Below are 24,527 nucleotides of genomic sequence, written 5' to 3'. Positions count from 1 at the left end.
CTGTCTGTATACGATATAGTACACCCAAAACCTCAATCCAAGACCTTATGCCAACTTTACATATATATATTTACACTGATTAACTGAGCCTCAGACTCTTCTTTTTCCCGCAATAACCTCAAACTCCTTTTCTGAGCTCTTCTCAAGCTCTTTCTTGACCCAAGCTCCTATACTTGATGCCGCATCAAGAGGGCTCTCAAGATGCAATTGGAAAAAGCCCTGTAGCAGTGATGGCGTGAACGTGTCGTCTGGAATCTGCTCGGCAAACTGAGCTGCCAACTCTTTAATCTCGTCCATGTCCAGATGCGATGTGCATCCCAAGTCGGGAGAGAACATGCGTACAAACATCTCCTCTGCCGACTTGCGACTGATGTTGCCCAACAACACTTTCATGTCGACGCGGCCTGGTCTAACTAGAGCACTGTCGAGTTGCTCGGGGTGGTTTGTCGTCATAATAATGATTCGTCCTTCCACGGAACCCACTCCATCCAGTACGTTCAACAGTCCGGATAATGTACAGTTTGGTGCAGAGCCGCTCTCTTGCCCATTGTCAGAGTTGGAACGGTCTGTCCACACGGCGTCAATATCCTCCAGCAGCACAACGCAGCGCGGTGGGATTTCCTGAAACATTTGTTCGAGATCTGCATCTGTGGCAACGCTGGGTATCTTGACCTCGTAAAGATCGAGACCAAATTCACCTGCTATGGCTACTGACAAGGAAGACTTTCCAGTTCCAGGGGGTCCGTAAAAGAGATAACCGCGTCGATAAGGCATACTTCGGCTTTGATACCTCTTCTGCGTCTTGGGGTCCAGGTAATTGCGAATATCCCCAAGGAGGTCTTGTTTGGTTCCGTTGTCGAAGTGAACAGTTTCTAGATAGCGGATTGGCTTGCGAGCTTTTGGTTTCCATGATAAACCATATCGATCCCGGGCGTAGATAATGACGAAGAATTGAGTTTGCCGATCGGAGTATTCGCGACAGGATTCAATGAATGCTTTGATAGGCTCTGCTGACCAACCGAAACAGCTCACGGTTATTTCCTCTCCCCCAATTCCATCATAACTAGGGTCCGATAAAGAAGAGCTGAAATCGCTGACGCGTCTCGTAACAAGAAACAGATTTCCACCCCAGAAAAGCCATCTCGTGTTCCAATGGGGTGAATACTGTATTGAATGCCGTGTCTTTTTAAGAGCAGCTGCGCGATCTCCGTTTTGTCCAACATCAGTCCTTCCATGGAACGAACGATAATGCCGTTCCCGGTTGGCCATGATCCATTTGACAACACTTCTATTCAAAGGATCACCGCCGGGGACTGTGACAGATGCAAGAAAGAACCGTCTTATCGTGCCATAGACTTCGTTCCATAGAGTGTTCAGAAATCTCCAGGCTGTGGGGACTGTGCCGGCTATAGCGATTAGGGAGCCAATTTGGGTAATGTCAAGCTCTGACCATCGCGAGCAGACATCGCGCATGATGCCAATTCCATGAGTCCAAGGGTCGAGGAGATTCTGGCCAGCTGTTGGGCCGATAGGTATTCGATGAGACATGTCGTCAATGGCTCAGATGACGTTGAGGGTTTACTCAATTGAGGATGAGCGACGAGTGCAATTGAGCACCCATTGAAGGGATAGACTCAATGATTTGTGAAGAACAATGAGACTTGAATTGATTACATTTGTTAACGAGCGACAGAAAAGAAAATCATGGAGGGTAGCGTACAGATCTATGAGAGACTCTATAATAATAAGATGCAATGTAACCCAGAAGATACAGATTTATTAAAGTTTTGGCAATGTTTATGATGCCGAGCTTGACCGCCTACCTTTCTCGGAGAATAGTCCCCCTTTCTTACCGCGTATCCCTGCCAATGACTTTGACTCTGCTGCGTGTCATCTCGCCCTTGCATTAGCAACATAGCGTGGGATGTAACTAATATTGATATTGCTGAAAGACACAGCATTCAGTCCTGTGAAGAACTAACTACGGTATCAAGGGTACTTGACTAATTCGATATCAGCACCGAGACTAAACTATTCAGCACGCTTTTACCAGTGCTAGTCATAGCGCTACAATTTTAGTGATACCCTAGAGCATCGGAGAATTACAGTACTGACAATATACATTTTGACTATTTAATAACTAGACATGGCGTTTCGTATTAATGTATTATTAGTTTAAGCATAATTCTTGGGTCTCATATTAACAAGACGAGATAAAAGACGCTTAATAGATACGTAGATTTCATCTGTTGCCTTTACCGATCTTTTGGTACATCTCCACTCAGGGTTTGCATAGTACAGCCATGTTCTTCATCCTTGAACAGCCCTACGATATACAGCACAATTTATGCATAACAATTAACCATTAGTTCAAAGAAACTGGGAGAGGTTGTCCGAAAAACATGTGATTGGATATATTCGATGGGGGGCTTCGCAAAGTCTAATCGATGCAATGAGACGGTACGTCACGAAACATAGGGCTCTAAGAGCAACCTTATCCTCACACAATACAAAAGCACTGCTCAGCAGCCCACTTATGTGATTGGATATATTTTATCATTAAAAGTGAATCAAGTCCTTCAAACAAATATGAAACGGATTCCAGAATCCATCGAGCTCGTGGAACAACAAATTGTGCTCCACGAGTTTCAGCTCATTTTTCACTATTTTTAGCATCATTGTATAATCCCGCAAAACCCTCAATCCCTTTAACTGCCATACGATCGATGTAGGGCAACTGTTCCTGGAGCCAGTCCTCTTCCTTGCCAGCTTCTGGAATAGTCATGCCTCCTTCTCGAAGTGCCACCATGGGTGTAAAAGTCACCATAATCAGTCTCTTGTCTTCATCTCCAACATTCCATCTCGCCTTCTTATCTGGTGGCTGAACTCCCAGTACGCTGTACCAGTATTCTTCAATGTCGGTCGCCAATTTGTCAAAATCCGCCTTGGACCGCGACGGAGAGTCGCGAACGAGACCGACGATGCGGTTAGAAGTGGCGGGGTGAGGCCATCCAGCCACAAAGTAGTTGTTATCTTTGTTTTCTTCAGGATAAAAGCGTACGTGGACAAAGAATGAGGGTGTCTTGAAAGCTCGGCAATGTAGTTGGGTGATGGAAGTTGCCAGAAGTTGTTTCTGGTTTTGATTGAGAGAGCAAGAGTGGTGGATCTGGTAGAAAGGCATGGCTGCTAGTAGAAGAAGGTATTAGATTAAAAAGTATAAGGGATTGGTTGAATGGACTGAGAATGCGTGAATTGTATCGTAAAAGTGGCTTCTAATAAGCATATCTTGTCGGAGAAGCTGTCTCCGCTGACTTTAGACAAAAGCGGGGTTGGACAAGGTTGTGACGATGAATCAAGGAGTCATAGTTTCAGCCCTGACGTTTCTGCGTATCAGAAGCTCTTTGAGGGGAAAAGACAAAACTGGTATGGACGAGTCCTATTTATATGGTAGATTCACTTACGAACTAACTACTTGTATCGACTTCTTGTCTCGCCTGTACTTCTGAGGCCTCCCCAATGACGGTCCAAACTCAACGCCCAACTTTTACCACTTCTCAACATAGGGTCGAATATCAATCTCCTGTGTAAAAGCAGATCGATGTTGTGTATGAAGATTCCAGTATGCCTCAGCAATCTACCAACACAAGTCAGCCATTGTCCAGTAATACATCTAGCTCATAACTTACCGCGTCAGGACTAATCTTTCCATCTTCTACACCATCATTTGCAGCCCATTCCTTTGTTCTCGGGATATCAATCACTCCATCAATTACTGCATGCGCGATATGAACACCCTTTGGCCCAAATTCCCTCGCCAGCGACTGGTGCATCGCACGTTGTCCCCATTTACCTGCTGCAAAAGTACTGAACTGTGGACTTCCCTTGATGGAAGCTGTAGCACCAGTAAGGATGAGAGTAGGCGGGTAGTGAGACTCTGGTACCGCTTCCAAAAGATGAGGAATGGTAGCCTGTGCAAAGTGAAAGAATGAACGAATTGAGCCGTCGATGCTGGCGTCAAGATCCTTCTCTGTCTGCTCCAAGAAGGGCTTTCTGACGAACCCACCGCTGCCGACGTTGTAAACTGCTGCAGCGAGATGACTGTCAGGGAATTGCTTGTTGATATCGTCAAAGGCCTTCTTTAGAGATGCTGGATCGGCCACGTCAGCAGTGATGCCGATGGCTTTCCCGCCCGCCTTTTCAACATCTGCGAGAGTGCTCTCATAGCTCTCAGGGCGACGGGCGAAGAGAACTACGGGATACTTTTGGGCGAAACGTAAAGCGACGGATCGACCTGGAGACATAATCTGAGTAAGACGTAGGTAGTAGTAAGCGGGGTGAGGAGATCAAGCTTACCTGTACCAGGACCGACACCAGCAATGATAGCGTAAAGGGATTTAGAGGCCATTTTAGTAATTTAATAAGTAAGTTGTTTCTTGAAAGAGGTGAGGATAATAGAGGTCAAATGTTTATTTGGATAGATTTCTGTCTTATGTAGAGGTAGGGTTCTTCACGTTGACCTCACATTCGAGTTCAATTATGTCATCTGCTTATAAATATTCACCGACGCTACTGCGGGTATCTCGCGTGTCGGCACGTTGGACCAAGTCCGAATATGGCTGATTAATAAATGTACATTTATCAAGATGTGTGGTCTAGAATTTACCCTCGCATCCTAATCAAGATTCTTAGCAATTTTGTTTACCCATTCCTCCATTTCATTCAGATCTCCCCTAAGCCACAGGTACAGGGGGCGTGTAATCTCTCGATACATGACTGTTCTCTTCGAATTCGATGCTGAAGCGATTTTCTGGGCTTTCTTCAACCCCTTCTTGGCCTTCCCAAGTTTCGAACCAACTTCCCACACAGTAACGCCCATTGTCAATCGATTGAACTTACTGTGATCTTCCCATTGATAGTCTCCCTTGTTATCATCCGAGTCACGATTCAGAATTGGAAGGACTAGTTGGCGTAGAAATTCAGGACCCTCTTCTTCGTCTTCATTGATGCCCCCACGTGTATTCATCCCAACCGACTCTAGATTATGGCCCCGTGAAAGAGCCTCGGCGATCTCGTTCTGTCAAGAGTCAGTAGGATCTCCCTTCGAAAGTCTGCACATTCTTACAAGTTGTTTTCGTTCTGGATAAAAGCGGAAATGCTTCAGTTGAGGGAAGTTCTCAATGAACCGTTTCACCATCTGAGTATCCAGACATGGCATCTTCCACCCAGGGATAGAGATTGAATCTCTGAACTCTAGCGTGGTCAAATTTATATGCATAAAAAGGCCGTGTAAGAGTGTATCTTTCAAACCCGGGTTGGGTAAATTCAAGGAATGAATCCCGGCATCAACAACAGTGAGACTCGTCAACGTGTTAAAAGAAGAAATGAAATTTATACCAGGGTCCTCTTCTTCGGGTTTTGCCGCCATCCTGGTCATATTGGAAAAGGCTTGGGAGCCCAGATTCAGAGAAAGACTCCGGAGTTTTATGTCGTTACTCGTTGCAGCAGAAAATATATCGATTAGGTGCCGGTAGAGCAAACCGATCTTGACATTCTTGTAGCCAAACTTGAGATTGTCCAATGCGGAGAAATCAATAGCCCTAGTCAGAGAATCCACTTCATGAGTGTCAATCGTTGCACCCTTGATAGAAAATGACCTCAAAGCGATTAGGTCATGCTGTGGGTTTGAAGATTCAGCCTTGTCGTTCGATTTTTCCACCGCCTCGTTATACAAGGAGTAAAAATAAGAGCGATCAAGGTCCAAACTTCGCAATGTGAAACGTGAGTTCCAGATAAGCTCCAAGGGAGGGCCAGCAGTGCCAAACCAATTGGATGTGAACAAATAAAGGTGCTTTAAACCTTTAATTGCAGTGAGTGCTTCTGCCGCTGAGTTGTTTTTCCAGGAGGTATGTAGCCACAGAGCCTGAAGGTTCTTTTTGGCAGCCAATTTCGTTGCCATTGGCCTGTCCCTGTATTAGCATAGAAGAACGTCAGTCAAAACTGGAATGCATACTCTGTAAGATCCGTGGCTGCAAAGACTTCCAAGTTGTCTGCGCTCTCCAAAAGCTCCTCAATGTAGCGAAAAACGATGTATCTATGCTTCTTGCCCGGATCACCAATGTCGAAGAGGGCCTGTCGGACACAATCTGCGATCTCAGGTCTCTCGTTGTCGTCTGCGTTTTTGGGAAAGCTCTCTTGTTGGCCCTTGTACTGCCCTTCTTTCTTCAGCTGTTTCCTCTGCTTGATCGTGAGAAGTGGCTCAATGGTACGGATGAGCTTGGCAATATGAGCATGGAACGATACGGAACCCTCGACACGCTTGAAGAGTTGAGGTGTGACGAGGCTATGAAAGGCCTTGCTAGTTTTGCTAAGATTGCCTAGAGACTTTGTGTCTTCGACCTGGCTGTTGTCAACAAACGGGTTCATCTCAAGAATGAGAGTTATACTTTACCTTTTCTATGACCAGATTGAAGACTTCTGGGGGCAATAACGAAAATGGGCCATTGGAAGTGTTGGCGGATGTCTGGACAGAAGAATTGGTAGTATTTCTCATTCCTGCTCTGGCCTTTGATTTTGACTGTCGACCAAGAGACTTATTGTCGGACCTTTCATCCAAAGATTTGGTCTTTGGCGCTTTTTTGATAGGTTCGTCATCGTTGGAAACTGGAGCCTTCCGTTTAGGTGTTTTCTTGGGTTCTTGGGTTTGTTCATCAGAAGAGGCAGACCCATCGGACTTTGCCTTTAGTCTCGCGCTTCTCCGTACCGGCATTTTGCAATGTTGAGTTTGAAGAGAGACAGATTTGGTGAAGGGAAACAAGGCGAGTTTCCGAAACATAGTCACACATACCTACCTATTGGACAACCTTATCACGTGATTATGCTGACATTAACGATCCTTGCAGGAAGCTGCCTTGTTTTTGTTCTACTTGTCTTGCTAGTTACCTTGCTACTTCGATATAGCTCAGTATTAAGCGAGCTTATGGTGTCCGAAAAGAGTTGGTATGTTATTACTTTCGTCTATCCAAAGTTCCATCAGCCATAGACTACATGTCTCCGCATTGAGGGCATGCGGAGGCCTACCAAAGCCAGAGTGAGACACGTATGATGATCTCATGATGCTCAAAGGTTGGTGCCAATGACGTAATTGAGTCTTGATAACCTTGACTGAAATTATATGACGGAAATAGACAACAGCTAAGAATATTCATAGTGTTGAACAAAAATGGCGATCTGCTTATGGTTCAAATTCGGTTATGAATGGGAGATTACAAGTCCTTAATTTTCCCTATCTTTGTCCTCGCTATCAACTAGTGATTGACGAAACGAAGGGCCTGGGTAGTGTTTTGAAGCAGATGCCAGCCACCATATAGTTATAAGCGTACACAAGCCACAGAGAATCACAGAGTTGTAATTCATAGTCGAGGCATCGAATGGTAGTCCTACAGCTGGAGAATGAGTTAGTGAGATCAAGATGCAAATTGTTCGAATGGCACCTACGAAAACAAAAGAATACGTCGAAAAGTACAATCAGCAATATGGTGAGTGTGTTGATCAGGAATCCCCATTTCTTAAGGTGAAAGGGCCCAGGTGAGAATCTCTTGCGGCCGCTGAGGATATTCGAAATAATAGGAATGGCGTATGAAACCGTGGTGATGATGATGAAAGATCCAGTGAGGTTACTAAACCCAACTGAACTTCCCAGCGGAATAGCACCAATACCCGATGCTATGACTGCCACGAAGATGGTTGATTCGACCGGTGTTCCAAGTTTCGTGCTGACTCTACTGAAGTATTGGGAAAACGGCACTGCTTGATCTCTAGCCAGTGTCCAGTAAGTTCGGCAGTTGGTCAAGACAGTGCCGATGACGCAGCATAGAGACGATATTAAAATGACGAATAGTAGAGCAAATGTCGCCGCTGTGCTTCCAGTTGCTTGGTGATAGATCCCGGCCAATGGGAACGTGTTGGAATTTCCTTGGAGAACTGAAAGATCCGAGATGGCATATCCGAGAACAATGGCGAAAGCCAAAGCATAAACACCGCCAATGGAAATATAAAGAAAGATGGCCCTGGGCAGATCTCTCTTCGGGTTGGCAGCCTCTTCAGCCATGTGAGTGATGGCATCCAGAGTCCCAATGGTGAAAGCACCGTTCAGAACTCCAACAATGAATGCAACTCCGTCATTCCAACCAGTCAGGTTGTTTTCGTGGAAGGAGTTCCAGACGAATTGACTAGAGGCATGCTTCGAAGGCATGACGGCGACGATGATGATAGTCACGAGACCGCCGACAACAACGAGAATCAACCCAAGTTTCTGAGTATAAGGCACAAGTCGATTAGAAAATATGACAACAAAGGTACTCAGCCATATGACGATCAGATACGCGACGTAAACGTGCCATGCTGAAGGGGAGAAGGCAGGTGTGAGTGTTGCGTAGCACTGTACTCCTGCATTGGCTGCGACCTGAACTAAAGATGCGAGTCCGAACATCCAACCATAGAAATTGATCCATCCGGCATAGAAGCCGGTGACTCGGCCCCATCTTGGCCCAGCTGCTATAGTAGCCCAGTGGTATACACCACCAGAGCTAGGACAGGAGGATGAAAGCTGCAGAGGTCAGAACACTGTAAATAAACCTTTAGTGTTGGATATACCTCAGCAAGACTCAGTCCGATAAAGGTATAGTAGAAGACGGCGACCATAAGCCCATATATGACACCAGAGATACCTCCGCTCAGAATTGACACAGATATAGATGAGCCAAGAACAACCCAGGCATTGTTGACCGTCACAGCGATGCCTGTGAGCCCCACGAGTCCATACTGTCGAGTGAGTTGATCGCTGTGGCCAGATGCATTGATAACAGAGCCTTGGTCGGTAAATGTTGTGGAATCTCCTTCAGTGACATCCCCTTTCTCGACAATACCACTATTGATCTTGTCGTGATCCATTGAGAAATAGGCAATGGCAAGGCTTGGAGATGGTAAAAATGGAAGAACAATTGAATCTATCAACACCTATTGATTCATACTCTCTAGAGGTCTATATATTCGTTAGACCTCCCAGACAAACAGATAAGTGATACCGAGATAACATGGAGTATTCACCCTGTAAAGGTGTGATCCCATTTTGGCTAGACCCCTGTTTATCATTCGGGAGCCGATTGGAGATATCACATATCCCTTATCACAAGCCGAGAGCATTTCTTTATGCGGTTACAATTCCTAGTCCAGGGATGTCTTATCTAGAGCTGAGCCTGCAAGCAAAGGTTACATCATTATTGATCTAGTAAATATTCGTTACATGGTCCCAGTAGCTTCAGTGCTTTGAGACAATTAGGTTTCAACTCCAGAGAAGTGGTCAGATTTGGGACAGGATGATATGTTCAAGCTATCGGATAAAGTCTTTGTTGTGATTCGTTGTCGGAAAGTTTAAAGCGCAACATCTCACCATCCTCGTTGCTCTATGGCACAGGTGGGCATAACGCTTACTCCCATCTACAAAGTCCTATACTAGTCATCAACTCTAATCCTATCGGATGCCCGCTGGACTTCTTTCTTCCAGTTGCACAGAGCAATGATAATCCATTCCAGAGCACCCACAAGGAACAAAGCCACACACTGTCCAACCCAAAGCCCAGAGAGCCCCCATCCGTGAAACGCAAGCCAGATACCTGCTGGAAGCGCACCTCCATAGTAGCTAATACAATTGACCAGAGCTCCAACCCACTGTCTTCCCATACCTCTCAAGGCTCCTCCGCAGCTTCCATTAAGACCATCAGCGATCTGAAACAGCGCTACATAAGGCATGATGTGCGCGACGAGTGATACAACCTCTTCGTCATCATTAAATAGCTTAGCGATGACATCCTTCGTACATAGTAGGATAGTCAAGATAATGGTTCCGAAAAGGATAGAGAGGAGCGCCGCTGAATGCGCGCATCTTCGAGCTTGAACCGCATCACCGAGACCAAGTAGATTGCCCAAGCGAGAGGATGCTGCAACACCAAGCCCAAAGGGGATGGTGTTGATGATCTGATCTAGAGTCATAACGACGGACTGTGCAGCAAGAGGGATGGTTCCGAGACGTCCAGCAGCAAGAGCTACAATCTCAAAAGCCCACCACTCAGTCCCAACGTGGATGACGCCCAGAAATGCAAGCTTCGCAAACGGTCCAAGATGTTGAAGTGCTTGTTTAAGATTGAAGCCACCCCAGCATTCTGAACCCTTGAAAAATGCCGTGTATCCGACGAGGACAAAGAAGCATAGCCAATATGATATACCAGTGGCAATGGGGGCTCCATCGAGGCCTAAGTCAAGGGTGTATATGAAGAACCAGTTGAGCAGAGCGTTGAGGGGGGATATGACGAGGAGTGCGTAAGTTCCTGGTCGGTAAATCTCTTGTGTCTGGAGGAATTTCTTCATCGCTTCGAACCAGACATACCCGAGACCACCGGGGATCAAGAGTTGCAGAAATCTGGGACCTTGGACACAAATAAACTCTTCTTGTCCAAGAGAGCGAAATATGTATCCAGAGAAACACCATATGACGGTAACGACTGCGTAAAAGCCCGTCAAGACTATCAACCCTCTCTGCAATAGTATTCCCAAATCGTGTTTATTCTTGGAGCTAGTAAATGTACTCGAGCCAAGTGTGTCGATGGCAGTCGTTCCGCCGAGAGCGATCAGCCATGCTGTTGCCATGGCAAACATGTAAGAGAATGCGGCCGTTGCGAGGGCTTCGGGGGACAGACGGCCGACCATAAGGACGGACACTGTTTGCAAGCTGTTTTGGAGCATGTATGCCAGTATGACTGGCACCGATGCTTTGACCAGGACGATCGTTTCCGTGAGCCATGGTGAACGGGATAGACTCTTGATTTCGATAGACGAGACTTGGGTATGAGGGATCAAAGGAGTCTCTTCGTCTGGGAATGACTCTAAAATTCTGTATGATGGCTCTGTGGGCGGGCAATGCTGTGATGCCATCTTGATGGTGAGTATTTTGAAGGGATTATAGAAGCTGAGTTGTAGTCGACGAGTCTGTTACTAGACACGGCAGGTTTGGGGAGATCTCAGCAATTTCGCCGCGCAAATTCGGAAGAATCGTCCATGTCAGTTTTGTAAGTCATGAACACATTGCCAAAAATATTGCCGTCGACAAAAAGAACAAACTATTTGCTCGGTGTGTCTGAAGCCACATCAGCCCGTCTCATTTTGATAGGCCTGTAGTTATCGCAATCTACATGCCATCATTGCTGTATCGTATGCTCATGAATCTCTCTTACTATGAGGCATTTGTGACCTGCCATCGACGCCGCATCACACTTACACTGCATCAATTCGAAGCCATCACCGTGTAACGTTCTTATCTCTGAGACATATATCTCGATTGCCCAATATGGTAATTTACCCACGATAAGGACATGGAGTTGCGGGGTGTCGATCTGTTTGCAACTTGATCAACTATTTTACCCCAGACTAGCCTAACTTGGTGATTTACGCGCTCCGCCGACGCCCGTTGATAGATGGTGATGCGAGTTGACGACAATGATGGCTAAGAGCAAGTTGTTGTTCTGTTTCTAGTTGGATTGATGCTTGTGATTTGGAGAAATGGACCCCATGAGTAAATGAGAATGGTAGTTTGTGTTTGCACTGAGGTATGCCAGCAGATATCAGACATGACTTTGTACTTGAGAGTTCACCATAGATTAGCATAAATATCGGGTTAATGGCCACTGTCAAATCTACTGGAATATTCCATATTCTTTTCTATCTACAGATACTTGTAACGACTGTCTCAAATATGCTCTTCAAAACCTTCACTGTCCTCGGCATGATTTCTGTTATCATTGCTCATGGCAATCATGACCAAGAACCGATAGAGGGACCTCATCAATCCCTTTGGTACAATACTCTCCCTGGCGATGGTGGCACCCAAGTAAGAACTCACGTGTCAAGTGTTCGTAACAACATTCTGATAATCTCAGGCCGACTCTGTTTTTTCAGGCATCAGCACCTTTGGTCGACTCCCCTATCAACCTTGTCTAGGACACAACAGCATTAAATATGACATCGCTTTTATTGGAGCACCATTCGACACAGGTACTTCGTACAGACCCGGTGCTCGATTCGGTCCTTCTGGCATCCGACAGGGTTCTCGGCGACTCAACCTCTAGTAAGTAGTAACTGTTGACTGTTGGAAAATAACTAATCTGAGGATTCTCAGCGGAGGCTACAACGTACCACTAGCCACCAACCCTTTCAACAGTTGGGCAACTGTTCTGGACTGCGGTGATATCCCAGTCACTTCGTAAGTTTATTTTGGACTTTGACCTCAAAGCTATACTCACCATATGATAGCTACGATAATCAATTCGCTCTCCAGCAAATCGAAGAAGGCCATTATAGTATCCTCTCACGACCACCCGTCACAGATGCAGACAAGTTTGGTCCAGCAAGTAAAGGCCGAACTCTGCCTCGAGTCATCACTCTTGGTGGTGATCATACTATTACTTTGCCTCTGCTCCGATCCATCAACAGAGCGTATGGACCTGTCACTGTTATTCACTTTGACAGCCATCTGGACACCTGTAAGTCTCGGGTCCATATTCCAACAAGACTCACACTAATTCGTTGTAGGGAGGCCCAAGGTCTTCGGTGGTTCGCCCTCAGAAGCCGCAAGTATCAACCATGGTACATACTTCTACCATGCTGCAATGGAAGGTCTACTTGTGAATGACACCAACATTCACGCTGGTATTCGTACCACTCTTAGCGGTCCTAGTGACTATGACAACGATGGTTACTGTGGGTTTGAGATTGTGGAGGCACGAGAAATCGACACGATCGGCACAACAGGCATTATCGAGAAGATTCTGAAGCGTGTTGGAACTGATCGCCCAGTCTATCTGTCTATTGACATCGATACTCTCGATCCAGCGTTCGCCCCTGCAACCGGTACGCCCGAGACCGGTGGATGGTCTACCAGAGAGCTTAGGACGATCATCCGAGGACTTGAGAGCCTGAACCTTATCGCTGCAGACATTGTTGAAGTTGCTGTAAGTTTCATCTTCTGTTGGAGAAGTACCTTGCTAACAAAGAACCATAGCCTGCTTATGACACTAACGCAGAGCATACCACTATGGCTGCCGCTGATGTCCTTTATGAAGTCATGTCAATCATGGTCAAGAAGGGACCACTAAGCAGAATGATGGACGGCAAGAAAGAAGAGGAGCTGTGAAACAAAACTATTGAAGGACAACATCGAATGACTTTTCTGATATTTGACCCATCTCAATGCAGCTCAGAACAAAACAATATTGTATGACAGTTTTTCTATCAACTACATTTAGCCAGATACCATCACGTTTATCAGCAGACTTACCAAGCAAATACTCAGCGCATAAGTTACCCTCATAATCTCCAAAGTCTGCCCTTAATTTCCATATATCCTTCAGGGCTTGCTCGATGATCTTGACATGTAATGATCCAATACATATCTCGAGCTTATGAATCTTGTCCAAAATGAAGTTTCTCTGGTCTTCGTTATATGCTTCACATCCGACAGTAAACAAAGGCATAGCCATGGCGACCCAAGTATGGCATGGCTCACCTTGTGCCATATTGCCGATCATTTCGTAGATGTTATAAATGGCAGTTTGTATTGCTACAGACGATGAAGGCAGGCCATATAGTTGTCGGTATAATTGGATCATAGTAGCCTGCTGGAAAACTTTGTTGCAGAGCGCAAAGTCACGGCCTGCCTGGGAGGAAAGTGACGATATTGACACCCTTGGTGGCTGCTTGACGTCCCGGCTGATGATAACGTTGAGCCTACCTAAAAGAACGTCTGCATTTGTAGACTCTCGGTTATGTATGGGTCCCTTCATGTTAATATGATGTAAAATATCGAGAAGTTCCTCGCTGTACCCAAGAAACCCATCAATCTGAGAGTTGGAAGCAGAGAAGGCGGTGCCACTGCAGCCAGCTTTTTCATGTGCGCTTGTAGTCGACGGGGTGATAAATGGTACGTGGGGTAGCGTCTCCAAAGCGCGATAGAGCATGAGAAGGTGCTTCATTGCTGATCTCAGTCCCGTATCGCTGTTGTTGACTGGGCGTTCTCCATGAAGTAGGGCTTTAATTCCCTGTAAATGGATTGGCCATCTTGACATTCCTTGCTTTCCAGAGAAGACATCTGCAAGGCACCAGATAAGACAAGTCGCGATCAGAACCTCACTTTGCTGCCCTTTTATGAGAGCTGCTCGTAGAAGGGGTAGCCCAGTGGACTGTAGATGCTCGACAACTCGTGTTATGCTTGTTCCTTCTACATCTTCTATGCCTCTAGATATTAAACTTGAAGCTGAGAGCGCAAGGCTTGCGGAAAGAAGGTGCGGGGACTGCAGCATAGTCGGCATAAGACCTTGACAAAAGTCTTGATGGATCGTCGGATGGCTTGAGAGCGACGCCAAAACACCTTCTGCAAAGTGATATAGCAGTCTTTTGTATCTTCTTGGTAAGACCAATCCATTGGGTAGTGACTCGGGTATTACCAGCTCGGCACTTCCCATGACCTTTCCAAGGTCATCGTTTTGGGTGTTCCAGATGATGTCCTTGGATCTGCTTGAGACTGCGATTATGTCGCGTCAATGTGATGATCTCTATTTCAAGGGTCCCCACATACCATGCTGCGAAACGCGAGACTTTTGACTCCAAACAAGCCTTAATTCGTACTGACATTTTCGGTTATGTGAGGCACATTGGCCGCAACTCGGCTTCGTTTCGTCACACTTTCGTCTACGTTTTCTACACTCTCCACACCCCTGTCGAGATCTTTTGCCAGTCATGCGTTTAAATGAAATGAACACAGATAATTCAGCATGAACTACTGGAGAAGTTGGGGTAGAGAGTCTGGGGTAACGGGCGTTAAATGGTTGGCAATTGTATGTTGTACCGGTGCGATAAGAGGTAGCCTCCTGATTGGGTAAATGGCGGTTGTATTGCTGGGGGGTTATCTTAGCCCGCCATGATAATTTATGACATTGCAAAATAGCTTGGGTATTATTAACCCCGTGAGGAGGGAAATGCTTATTTCTACATGCACGATAACCCATTCTCAGTTAATAGCACTAGTAGTAGATATCCATAAACAGGGTATCTAGTTATTACTGGGGAAGCAAGCCTGGACGAGGTGAAGGCCCTTCAGATCGTGGAACGCGGCACCTGGGAGCTACCTGGATGAAAACATGCTATAGTGTCAACATATATACCGTTTTGGTGAAAACGACACTGAATCCTAACTGTTGCTATCAAGAGCTCAAGTGCCACTAAGCTTGTTTATTGCTTTCGAAAAGGTTGATGTTCTACAACCCAGGTTACAACCAGATGAGACGAATCTGCCATACCAGTAGACTTATAGGCCTGATTAACTATTGGTTACACTCTGCCCATTTTTTTATTCCAAGCACTAGCTGAGATAGTCCTTGCACTGGTCTAGTGGGTTGGTGTGCGTATTTTGATGTAGTTAGGGAAAGAAGACCAGTGAGGAATAGTCGCCACCAAGTCAGTATAATGTGAGTAGCTCGTGACTGGTGGAGAACGTCTGATCATTTTCGACTGTAGAAGAAAGGTACAAAGGTCTGTGTCTAGTGATGACTTCAATCTTATCGAGTAACAGGACTTGAATGCTTACTTCAGCGTCCCGGAATTTTATATCTGTCATAGATCTTCTCTTACTCAGCTTTATGGTTTTAAAAACAACAAACTGAGTTGAACTCGCCCAGGCGCTTACAAGCCCCCTGAGCGAGAAGGGTTTGGTATTGTCTAGTTTTCAACTAACTCTGGGTTTGCTTTGTTTTCTCTGTCACCATTGCTACAGCTTTTTACTATAGATGTTTGACCAGGAACCGCATGTGTATTAGTTGACTAGAATCTGCTACCAGTATTTCTCGCCTTTTTCTCTTCGTCCTCTCTGAATTGTTCATCCCTAGGCTGACAAGGGCCGTTTACCTGACTCTGGCCAGTGAGATACCAAGAACGTCCAGCACCCCCACAAAGAGCTGTAAATGTGATACAGGCCCAATGTATCTTGACAACAGTCTCAAAGAGCTGCGACTCTTGCTCTGACATCTTTATAAAAACATCTTGGCCTGACACAAGTTGCAGATCTGAATTGGTAAACAGACTGCGGCGATCGAATTGCGGTGGAGGACAGCCGCGGTGCTGGAAAATGTCGAGGTCCACAGTCAGTTCCCGTCTCCCTTCCCTCTGTACTTTGTCATGGTCGAAGCTTGTCAAACCATCTGCATTGCTTCTGGGCCCGCATCGGTTGATTTCGTCGAGATCAATGACTTGATTAAATCGCCCGGGCAGCTCAGGCATCCAAAAGAACTTTAACTGTACCTGGAAGCTCCCGTCATCAAGTTTTTGGGTGCAAACAAAGCTAAATGCACAAAGGCCCTGGGTAAGAAGATGATGAATAGATGAGTCAATGCAGAGCATATTCCACACCCTGTGAGTCTTACCAAGCTCAGTTGCACTGTGGATATTATCCAATAAACAGATATTTCCTGTTAAGAGAAAACAACCCGCTTCAACATTTCCTGTGGCATCATTATGGCCCACGTTATCGTTCCATCCACGGGGAATGAACCAGAAGATACAAGGATTATATCTTCCTGTCACAACGCATCTATTTGCATCGCGCACCCTGCAATTATCCTCTGCCTCCTTCTCCTTGTGGTGATTAGGAGGGAGGCTCTCGATATCGCTTGCAGTTTGAAATGATGAACGGTAGCTGATCGATAACATGAACTGGTTGAAGCTCATTCCGGGGGAAAGTCCCGGCTGTGGTTTTGGCAGCTCAGGCACTGCATGCCTCCAGTTCTCTTTAACCAAGTTATTAGGGTCAAGATGAAGCATATCTGTTTCTTTAGTCAGTTCGTCTTGTCTAACTAAACAGCCTAGTGATGATTTAGATGTTCTTACAGTGCTTGCAAAATGGTGAGATCTCGTCCAGTCGACTAATAAGCATTTGATCCCCAATCTCGCGTGAGAGACGACCACCGTCCTCAAAGTGCTGTAAAGGAAGAAGTAGAATTGTAGCAAGGTGTTCCACTCGAATACGAAAGCTACGTTTAAATATTCGAATGTTCGTCTCGATATCTTTGACGTGGCGATATCGTCTTTTGAGTCGGGGTTCTTGAAAACAAGCGATCGGAAATGAAGATATCGGACTTGAATCGGGTGAATGGATGTCATGGTTCGATGTAGGTTCGCGAGTTACCGCGTCGAAATTGTCGGCCATGTTGTCGGGCACAAAGTAAAGGGAAGAGTGAGTAGTACAACTGCCTCTCCACTGGAATTTCTGGTTATGTTAATGAAGAGAAGAAGAAAATTTGTTTCGGCGAGGTACCTGATGGGTTTATATACATATGTATATTCCCATTACTTTATGCTTCTAGGTAATTCTCAAAGTCTAAAACTAACTTCGTCCTGGTTTTTATATAATACTTTGGGTCTCTGGGAAAATAGCGAGAGATATTGATTTGGCTTCGGTACGTGTTAATTTAGGTACTTTAAATTCAGGACAGCAGCCCCCACTAGCCCCTGGAATAGGCCCAAAGCAGACTGCACTGTCGATGCACTACTATTCGCGTTTAAGAACTAGAAAGGATACCAAGAGCCTTCCCTTTGATGGCCATAAGGCGGCAGAGAAGGATTGCAGGATGCGCGATCAACATAAATGTGTCATAACAGGAAATTCTAGCCCTCGTGTTTTTTGGTTTATTCCGAAGGGATTTAACGACACTAAGATTAATAATAATGCCACAGGCAATATTCAAGCAGGATGCATCTATTTAACTAAGATTAGCCTCTTAGCCAATATCCACAGTGTAACTTAGCTTGGCAAAACGCATCAAGTTTGGAATATGCTCTCTGTTGACTCGGTTCTTTATGATGCTCTTACACAGGGTCTTTGTGCATTCAAGTTCACTGCATTTCGACACGTCGGTGAAAAGGTCAGTGAAAAAGTCAGTGAGGTGCACTCGAAATTCTTCTGGATACCCGAGCTGCGTGGACGATTCAACGAGGAAACAGACCTCGCTATCTTCGAGCGCGAAAACTGTCCCCCGCCGAAACTGGTCCAAAAACATTGGCCTGACAAGTTCCGTCAGCTAGAATCAGGTATGACCATCACCGTCAAGATGCCTCAAAACCAGGTAACGCCGTACACAACTGTGGTCAAAATCAACTGGGCTTGCGTCACGTTTACAGCTCTTTGCGGTGGTGCTGGTCGTGCTTGGTACTTGACTGGTATAAAACAACTGGATGGCTCGATCCAGCCGAGGGGTGAGGAGTTCCGGGCCAAGGACAACGACGAGGACAAGAAAACGGAAGAGAGGCCGTATTGGGTTTCCTCGCACCAGTGCCGGCCCTGATGGATCGGATATGTACATGCCCAACTTGCCGAAAAAGTCAAGGTTGAAAGGTCAGAAGTTACAATGTAATGTACCTTCTTCTGCGATATCGGGCAAAAGCCAGGCTAGGGCAAAAACTGGTGTTTCTCTTAATATATGATCATGCAATTGTGGCTTTTTGCCTTCTCAACGTGATACATACGTTATTTCATAGGCCCCAATAGGCCGCCGATTAAAGTGCCACTAATGAATCGGCTCATTTTGCCGTTGGTGATACAAAAGCTTACAAAGGTTCCCATGAATGACGATCTTTGCACCAAAATGCTAGAACCTGGCAGGGACTAGGAAAAGACCGGACGAAAGTATTGGTGCATTTTAGGTCACAATCAGACCAGAGATGGTCTATTATTTTTGTCAAGCTTTATACTAGCCTGAACATGCCTGGGGAACTTCTGTATCTCAGTGCGACCATTGATCTGCATTGGGAAGGTGCCGGATACAGCATTGGTATATCAACAACAGAAGCCCCCGCCTCTTCTAACCAGGACAACAAGATCCCTCATCATCAGCATCATTAGCAAACATGGCGCGTGGATGGTTTGTCAATTGCGCTGCCTTCCTCTTGGCTTTTACCGCCGGAGGAAACGCGTACCGTCTTCCCGCCCTCTCCGCTCGCGCCAAAGACAGTGGTCCCAAGGCCGTCAACATCAGTGTTCCTGTCGATCATTTCCACAATGACACCATCTATGAGCCTCACTCTGACAAGAAGTTCCCTTTGAGATACTGGTTTGACGCCCAGTACTACCGCAAGGGTGGTCCCGTCATCATTCTCGCGTCGGGCGAAACTTCAGGCGAGGACAGAATTCCCTACCTCGAGCATGGTATTCTCCAGATGCTGGCCAACGCCACGGGCGGTATCGGCGTTATCCTCGAGCATCGTTATTATGGAACGAGTTTCCCTGTGCCAGACTTGAAACCTGAGAATATGCGCTTCTTGTCGACTGAGCAAGCCCTTGCCGACACAGCCTACTTTGCGCAGCATGTCGAGTTTCCCGGAATGGAGGAGCACAATTTAACTGCTTCCACCACCCCTTACATCATCTACGGTGGCTCCTACGCCGGTGCTTTCGCTGCTTTCGCGCGCAAGATCTACCCCGACCTTTTCTGGGGCGGTATCTCCTCATCTGGTGTCACCGCAGCCATTGTCGATTACTGGCAGTACTTTGAGGCCGCACGTCTCTTTGCACCAGGCGATTGTGCCAAGGTCACACAGAAGCTCACCCACGTCGTCGACAACATCCTTCTTGGCGATGACAAGGAAGAGAAGAAGCAGCTCAAGATTGCTTTTGGTCTCCTCGGTCTTCGAGATGATGATTTCGCCACGGCCATCTCTCAAGGTATTGGAGCCCTGCAGAGCAACAACTGGGATCCTGCATCCGACTCTTCCAGCTTCGGTCTGTACTGCGGCAGTGTCTCTTCGGAAGACATTCTCTTCGCGAGCACTCGACACCTCGCGCCGTATGTCAAGAAGTGGCTCATCTCCGCTGGTTACAAGAAACAGCTCAAGTATATGACAAATCGCTTCCTCAACTACATTGGCTACATAAGGTCCAACGTTGAGAGTGACAAGTCTGGACGTTGTAACGGAAGAACACTAGATCAGTGCTATTCTATCCGGGGGTCAATGAACGAGACCAAGCTTGACCCCGACAACATGTTGCGCCAGTGGACATATCAGACTTGCACACAATGGGGATACTGGCAAACTGGATCTGGTGTGCCAAAGGACCAACTTCCCATGGTGTCTCGTCTCATCGACATCGAATACAACACGATTCCCTGCCGTGAAGAATTCAACATCACTACGCCTCCCAATGTTGAATCCATCAACAAGCTCGGCGGCTTCAACTTCAGCTACCCCCGCGTGGCCTTCATCGACGGCGAATATGATCCTTGGAGGGCTGCCACTCCTCATGCCATTGGTTTGCCGGAGAGAGAGTCCACTGTCAGCGAGCCCTTCATTCTGATTCCTTACGGTGTGCACCACTGGGATGAGAACGGTTTGGCTCCTGGTAGCAAGGAGATCGGACTTCCTCCCCCTGCTGTCAAGAAGGCGCAGCAGGATATCGTCGACTTTACCAAGGCTTGGTTGGAGGATTGGGAGAAGGAGAAGGGCAACGGTGCTGCAGACCTTTAAAGACATTAACGCTTTCATAGCTAATTGAATTCTTTGAGAATGATTATATCTATTTTCCAGCTCTAATAGCCTTCTCGTCTGTTGACCTTGTTGATAAGATCACTCTGCCCCGCACCCAATCTCTCTAGATTCAAACCAAAGATGTCGAACAACCTCTTGTAGTAAAATGAGGAATTCGCACTGATGTGAGGCGTGATAATCACATTCTTTGCGCTCCAAAGAGGGTGGTTCTCAGGCAACGGCTCAGGATCAGTCACATCCAACGCCGCACCCACAATCTTCTCAGAATTCAACGCCTCGATAATATCTTTCGTGTTAACAATAGGTCCACGGGCGATATTGACTACAAATGTTCTCTTCTTGGCAAGTATGTCAAACTCGGGCTTTGAAATCAAGTCCCTCGTTTTCTCGGTCAACGGTAATGCGATGACAACGATATCGAGGCCTGAGTCGAGGAAGGCGCGGACATCTTCCTTGGACCCGCCTGAGAACCATTTACTGGGGAATTCACCCTCTGGGTCTCCGAGGCCTGGGGGTGTGTAGGAGTCGTCGCGACGGGACTCCGGGGTATTGCGAGGATGGAGAGTGTAGGCGTGAACGTCCAGGCCTAGTGCTTTGGATAGACGAGCTGTCTGACGTCCTATGCTGCCGTACCCTAAGATTCCACTGTGATGTGTTAGAAAGTACTCTTGTTCTTGAGTTGAGTGTTTCGTACATTCGCTTGCCAGCTGTGTCTATGGCATCTTCGGGGTCATTATTGAGACGGTGCCATTGGCCTTGGTCCTGAAGTTTGGAGTATTCTTTCACTTGGTATACTGTTAATTGATGCTTCCGATGGATCATCCTTGTTACTCACATCGAAGTCTATGGGATAGGTAAGTCCCGATGACCCACTCAGCGATTTGAGGCCTTGTTACTGTCAGCAACCTTTCAAACTCATACTGATCACGACTCACCCATGAACGCCATTAGCTGTGCAGATAGGAATCTTTGTCTCGGCAAAAAGGGGATTCTTGGTTAAATGGTCCACACCAGCGCTAGTAAGTTGGATATACTGCAGATGAGGCACCTGCTCTGGTTTCGGCAATAGGTGAACAGTGGCCACAGCGGTCAAGATGATAGTGGTATCTTTCCATTCCTTTTCATCAAACTCGGGCTCCAAAGGCTCGTTGTGCTTCTTCTCAATAAAAGTCTTGATAGTCAGGTCAGGGAATCGTTTCTGGATAGCTTCGACCTGGGTTTTGGGAGACTCGGTATTCAGAAGGATGATTGCCTTGTGGCCCTTGAGGCTTTTATTAGTCTTTGTTACGATGAGCGTCATGGCGACGTTATGAAGTATTGAAATTAATCAGAGAATTGCTATTGAGAGATATTCCTGGGTACTTGAGTGAATGTGCAGAAGAGGATAAAGGATGCGGCAAGGTGGAGATCATCATCGCGTCAAGGTGGGGTAGATTGACGTTCGAGATAACGAGTTACTTGTTACGATAATGAGCAGGAGATGGGAAATGGCGCGATGACAATGATATCCTGTTGTCTACTGCTGTTATTGATTGCTATTACAGACATAAAGCGTATGGGTCAGTACCTTCTAAGCCTTGGCGCACCAAGATGAAGACTGACTCTTGGAAGTCCGATCCAAATAACGATGTAGTGGGGTGACGACGACGGTAACAACAGAAAGCTGGGTGGTAAGAGGGACAAATGGTCAGGCCGATCCCAGTCCTCAAAATCCAATAAAACGTTCTGATACGTTAATCTAGAACACGCCAAACCAAGTCCCAGCCTTCTGTCGCGTTAGTGTTTAGTTCATGGGCTCGTGGTGTTACGCCAACTGGTCGGCAGGATGTTACCCTATACCAATATCGGATCGCGTCCACTCAACTCACTTTCTTGATCTGAAGACTTCAGATTGGCTCTTTTAGAGCTTTAGATTACCTTCTCTTAAAACAAGAAGCCTATTAAACTATTCATTTACACTTTATATTTTCTCGGGTTTGAGTGGTTGCCTAAACCTTTGAAGTGTTGTAGGTGACATGAACAACAACAATGATTGGCGACAAGAGGTACACGTATGCACCTTGAAGCTTAGTAGGTAGCCCCCAATTGTAATTGTGCTTGATGCGGTTCGGTGCTACACTACAATTTTAACCTCTGGAGGCTTTGAGAGGTCCCTGTTATGTGTCTTCCATTCATGGATATTAACATCAGCCCTACAAACAGCCCACCCCCGCTAATGCTGGCTGTCAACCTAAACACCCCACAGCAGTCAACAATCCACGCATGTCATTGGCGGTGGCAGTGCAGTGAGCTGAGCAACCACAACCTTCATTTCCACAATCTTGGTATGGTTTCTTCAACTTCACATGCACTGCCCGACGCCATGAACCCCAACAAACATTTAATCCCACCCTGAGGAAAACTACAGAGCGAAAGATGCATTCAAATAACAGCCTATCCCCCGGTGGGATGACCATCCTTCAACTCATCTCGCGACAACTCTAAATGGCATCCACATCATCGCCGTCCACAGACCTTCCCGTCCCGGCATACTCGGTGACCGACAACGATGACCTCCTGAAGCGTATCGAGGCTTCCTCTTGCATCGAGTTCCCTATCCTCTACTCCCCCGCTAGCCGCTCCACGAATCTACAGCGCCTTACCGTCGACGCGGATTGGAACACGTACCACGAAGCCTACCGTATCGAGACAGACATTGTCGACGCCTTCTTTCTCGCCATCGAAAACGGCCACGATGACGTTATCGCTGACTTCATAGCCCGTGGATGGGTCTCGCCCGATACAACAAGTCGATGCGGAGAGACGCCCTTGATAGCAGCTGTGCGCGCGGGCAAACTGCCAATGGTCAGCCGCCTCGTCGCTCTCGGCGCAAGCGTCAATCACTATGGTCGCGTACCAAGCGAGGGTAAAACAGTCGCGCCAGAGGACCTGCCTGAGCGCACTCCGTTAATGGTTGCTGCTGATCGCGGTCATCTGGCTCTGGTCAAAGTCCTGATTGAAGACTACGGCGCCAAACACGACCTCATTGCACCAGACGGCGCAATCGCCTTACGACTCGCAGCTATGAACCGCCATCGCGAAATCGTACAATATCTGCCTCAGTTTCGCGGTGGTTCGTGGAAGAGGTGGATGCACGTGCATCGCAAGCAGATGGAGAGGCTACAACGCGCTGCAAAGCGGCTGTTCAACTTTCTTCGGCTACTGTTCTGGGACTGTCCCAAACTTCTTTTGTACGATGCGCCTAAGGAGGTCTGTCTTGCAGTCTGGAAGCGTCGCCACCAGATCAAGAACTTTGTGAAGGAAATACCCGGGAAGATCAAGAGAGGGGTTGTTGCGATACCTGGGCACATCAAAAGCGCTGGGAAAGCAGTCTGGAAGGGTATAAAGAAGATCCCATCATTCTTGAAAAGCGTTTTCCAGGCGATTTGGAAACTGTTGAAGAGAATACCTGGCGGTGTGATGACAATTCTAAGATGGATCGGTAGCGGACTAAAGAACATCGGCAAAGCCATTGCCGACATCTTTGCCGAGCTCGTCTCTTTCCTACACACAACGATCATGGCCATTGTCACCTTCTTTCGCAGTATCACACTACGAGACATCTGGGATGGCTTCTGCTATCTCGCCCGGGCCATATTCATCGACGCACCCAAAGCAATTGGTGCATTCATCGTGTCCTTTGGCAAGATGACCTACGATGTTCTGGAAGCACTTTTCGGGTGTCTTGGCTCATGTATCTGGGAGATCGGCGTGGGTATGCTCTGGCTGATCAAGTATATCCCGCTCAGGATCTGGACCATGATTGAAGCGCTGGGTATATCGTTGGTGAAAGCTTTTGAGGAGGTGATGGTGTATGTTAACCCTAAACGGATGTGAGCTTGGTGTCTGGATCA

At 46.8% G+C, this 24,527-nt stretch overlaps 13 protein-coding genes across 13 annotated transcripts; 4 read left to right on the top strand and 9 right to left on the bottom strand.

The window, feature by feature from the left end:
- Nucleotides 1–90: 90 nt before the first annotated feature.
- Nucleotides 91–1,548, bottom strand: FSST1_005088 (P-loop containing nucleoside triphosphate hydrolase protein; the record flags this gene model as incomplete). Its single annotated transcript, XM_083231328.1, has 1 exon — nt 91–1,548. The coding sequence occupies one exon, from the start codon at nt 1,546–1,548 to the stop codon at nt 91–93; it is 1,458 nt and encodes a 485-aa protein (XP_083088518.1).
- Nucleotides 1,549–2,653: 1,105 nt separating this feature from the next.
- On the bottom strand, nt 2,654–3,181 carry FSST1_005087 (uncharacterized protein; the record flags this gene model as incomplete). Its single annotated transcript, XM_083231327.1, has 1 exon — nt 2,654–3,181. The coding sequence occupies one exon, from the start codon at nt 3,179–3,181 to the stop codon at nt 2,654–2,656; it is 528 nt and encodes a 175-aa protein (XP_083088517.1).
- Nucleotides 3,182–3,544: 363 nt separating this feature from the next.
- FSST1_005086 (uncharacterized protein) lies at nt 3,545–4,405 on the bottom strand (the record flags this gene model as incomplete). Its single annotated transcript, XM_083231326.1, has 3 exons — nt 3,545–3,634; nt 3,687–4,291; nt 4,354–4,405. The coding sequence occupies 3 exons, from the start codon at nt 4,403–4,405 to the stop codon at nt 3,545–3,547; spliced, it is 747 nt and encodes a 248-aa protein (XP_083088516.1).
- Nucleotides 4,406–4,672: 267 nt separating this feature from the next.
- Nucleotides 4,673–6,766, bottom strand: FSST1_005085 (uncharacterized protein; the record flags this gene model as incomplete). Its single annotated transcript, XM_083231325.1, has 4 exons — nt 4,673–5,074; nt 5,123–5,960; nt 6,011–6,396; nt 6,449–6,766. 4 exons carry the CDS (start codon nt 6,764–6,766, stop codon nt 4,673–4,675), a joined length of 1,944 nt encoding a protein of 647 aa, XP_083088515.1.
- A 506-nt stretch (nt 6,767–7,272) lies between these two features.
- Nucleotides 7,273–8,949, bottom strand: FSST1_005084 (amino acid/polyamine transporter I; the record flags this gene model as incomplete). The annotated part of the gene is made up of 3 exons (XM_083231324.1): nt 7,273–7,442; nt 7,495–8,605; nt 8,653–8,949. The coding sequence occupies 3 exons, from the start codon at nt 8,947–8,949 to the stop codon at nt 7,273–7,275; spliced, it is 1,578 nt and encodes a 525-aa protein (XP_083088514.1).
- Nucleotides 8,950–9,510: 561 nt separating this feature from the next.
- FSST1_005083 (mate-domain-containing protein) lies at nt 9,511–10,986 on the bottom strand (the record flags this gene model as incomplete). The annotated part of the gene is made up of 1 exon (XM_083231323.1): nt 9,511–10,986. The coding sequence occupies one exon, from the start codon at nt 10,984–10,986 to the stop codon at nt 9,511–9,513; it is 1,476 nt and encodes a 491-aa protein (XP_083088513.1).
- Nucleotides 10,987–11,803: 817 nt separating this feature from the next.
- On the top strand, nt 11,804–13,240 carry FSST1_005082 (arginase family-domain-containing protein; the record flags this gene model as incomplete). The annotated part of the gene is made up of 6 exons (XM_083231322.1): nt 11,804–11,938; nt 11,988–12,175; nt 12,227–12,310; nt 12,361–12,590; nt 12,640–13,058; nt 13,109–13,240. The coding sequence occupies 6 exons, from the start codon at nt 11,804–11,806 to the stop codon at nt 13,238–13,240; spliced, it is 1,188 nt and encodes a 395-aa protein (XP_083088512.1).
- Nucleotides 13,241–13,303: 63 nt separating this feature from the next.
- On the bottom strand, nt 13,304–14,843 carry FSST1_005081 (transcription factor domain-containing protein; the record flags this gene model as incomplete). The annotated part of the gene is made up of 3 exons (XM_083231321.1): nt 13,304–13,335; nt 13,385–14,626; nt 14,681–14,843. The coding sequence occupies 3 exons, from the start codon at nt 14,841–14,843 to the stop codon at nt 13,304–13,306; spliced, it is 1,437 nt and encodes a 478-aa protein (XP_083088511.1).
- Nucleotides 14,844–15,921: 1,078 nt separating this feature from the next.
- On the bottom strand, nt 15,922–17,302 carry FSST1_005080 (uncharacterized protein; the record flags this gene model as incomplete). Its single annotated transcript, XM_083231319.1, has 2 exons — nt 15,922–16,919; nt 16,984–17,302. 2 exons carry the CDS (start codon nt 17,300–17,302, stop codon nt 15,922–15,924), a joined length of 1,317 nt encoding a protein of 438 aa, XP_083088510.1.
- A 625-nt stretch (nt 17,303–17,927) lies between these two features.
- On the top strand, nt 17,928–18,437 carry FSST1_005079 (uncharacterized protein; the record flags this gene model as incomplete). The annotated part of the gene is made up of 1 exon (XM_083231318.1): nt 17,928–18,437. The coding sequence occupies one exon, from the start codon at nt 17,928–17,930 to the stop codon at nt 18,435–18,437; it is 510 nt and encodes a 169-aa protein (XP_083088509.1).
- A 562-nt stretch (nt 18,438–18,999) lies between these two features.
- FSST1_005078 (serine carboxypeptidase S28-domain-containing protein) lies at nt 19,000–20,613 on the top strand (the record flags this gene model as incomplete). Its single annotated transcript, XM_083231317.1, has 1 exon — nt 19,000–20,613. The coding sequence occupies one exon, from the start codon at nt 19,000–19,002 to the stop codon at nt 20,611–20,613; it is 1,614 nt and encodes a 537-aa protein (XP_083088508.1).
- Nucleotides 20,614–20,675: 62 nt separating this feature from the next.
- Nucleotides 20,676–21,934, bottom strand: FSST1_005077 (D-isomer specific 2-hydroxyacid dehydrogenase family protein; the record flags this gene model as incomplete). The annotated part of the gene is made up of 4 exons (XM_083231316.1): nt 20,676–21,279; nt 21,329–21,419; nt 21,470–21,522; nt 21,570–21,934. The coding sequence occupies 4 exons, from the start codon at nt 21,932–21,934 to the stop codon at nt 20,676–20,678; spliced, it is 1,113 nt and encodes a 370-aa protein (XP_083088507.1).
- A 1,184-nt stretch (nt 21,935–23,118) lies between these two features.
- FSST1_005076 (uncharacterized protein) lies at nt 23,119–24,510 on the top strand (the record flags this gene model as incomplete). Its single annotated transcript, XM_083231315.1, has 1 exon — nt 23,119–24,510. One exon carries the CDS (start codon nt 23,119–23,121, stop codon nt 24,508–24,510), a length of 1,392 nt encoding a protein of 463 aa, XP_083088506.1.
- Between the last annotated feature and the right edge of the window lie 17 nt (nt 24,511–24,527).

This window comes from Fusarium sambucinum, chromosome I (assembly GCF_050947815.1).
Source record: "Fusarium sambucinum isolate potato_lamoka chromosome I, whole genome shotgun sequence".
NCBI classification, from domain to species: Eukaryota; Fungi; Ascomycota; class Sordariomycetes; order Hypocreales; family Nectriaceae; genus Fusarium; species Fusarium sambucinum.
Note: the sequence above shows the minus strand (reverse complement) of the source record. Positions and strands in the feature narration are given on the sequence as shown.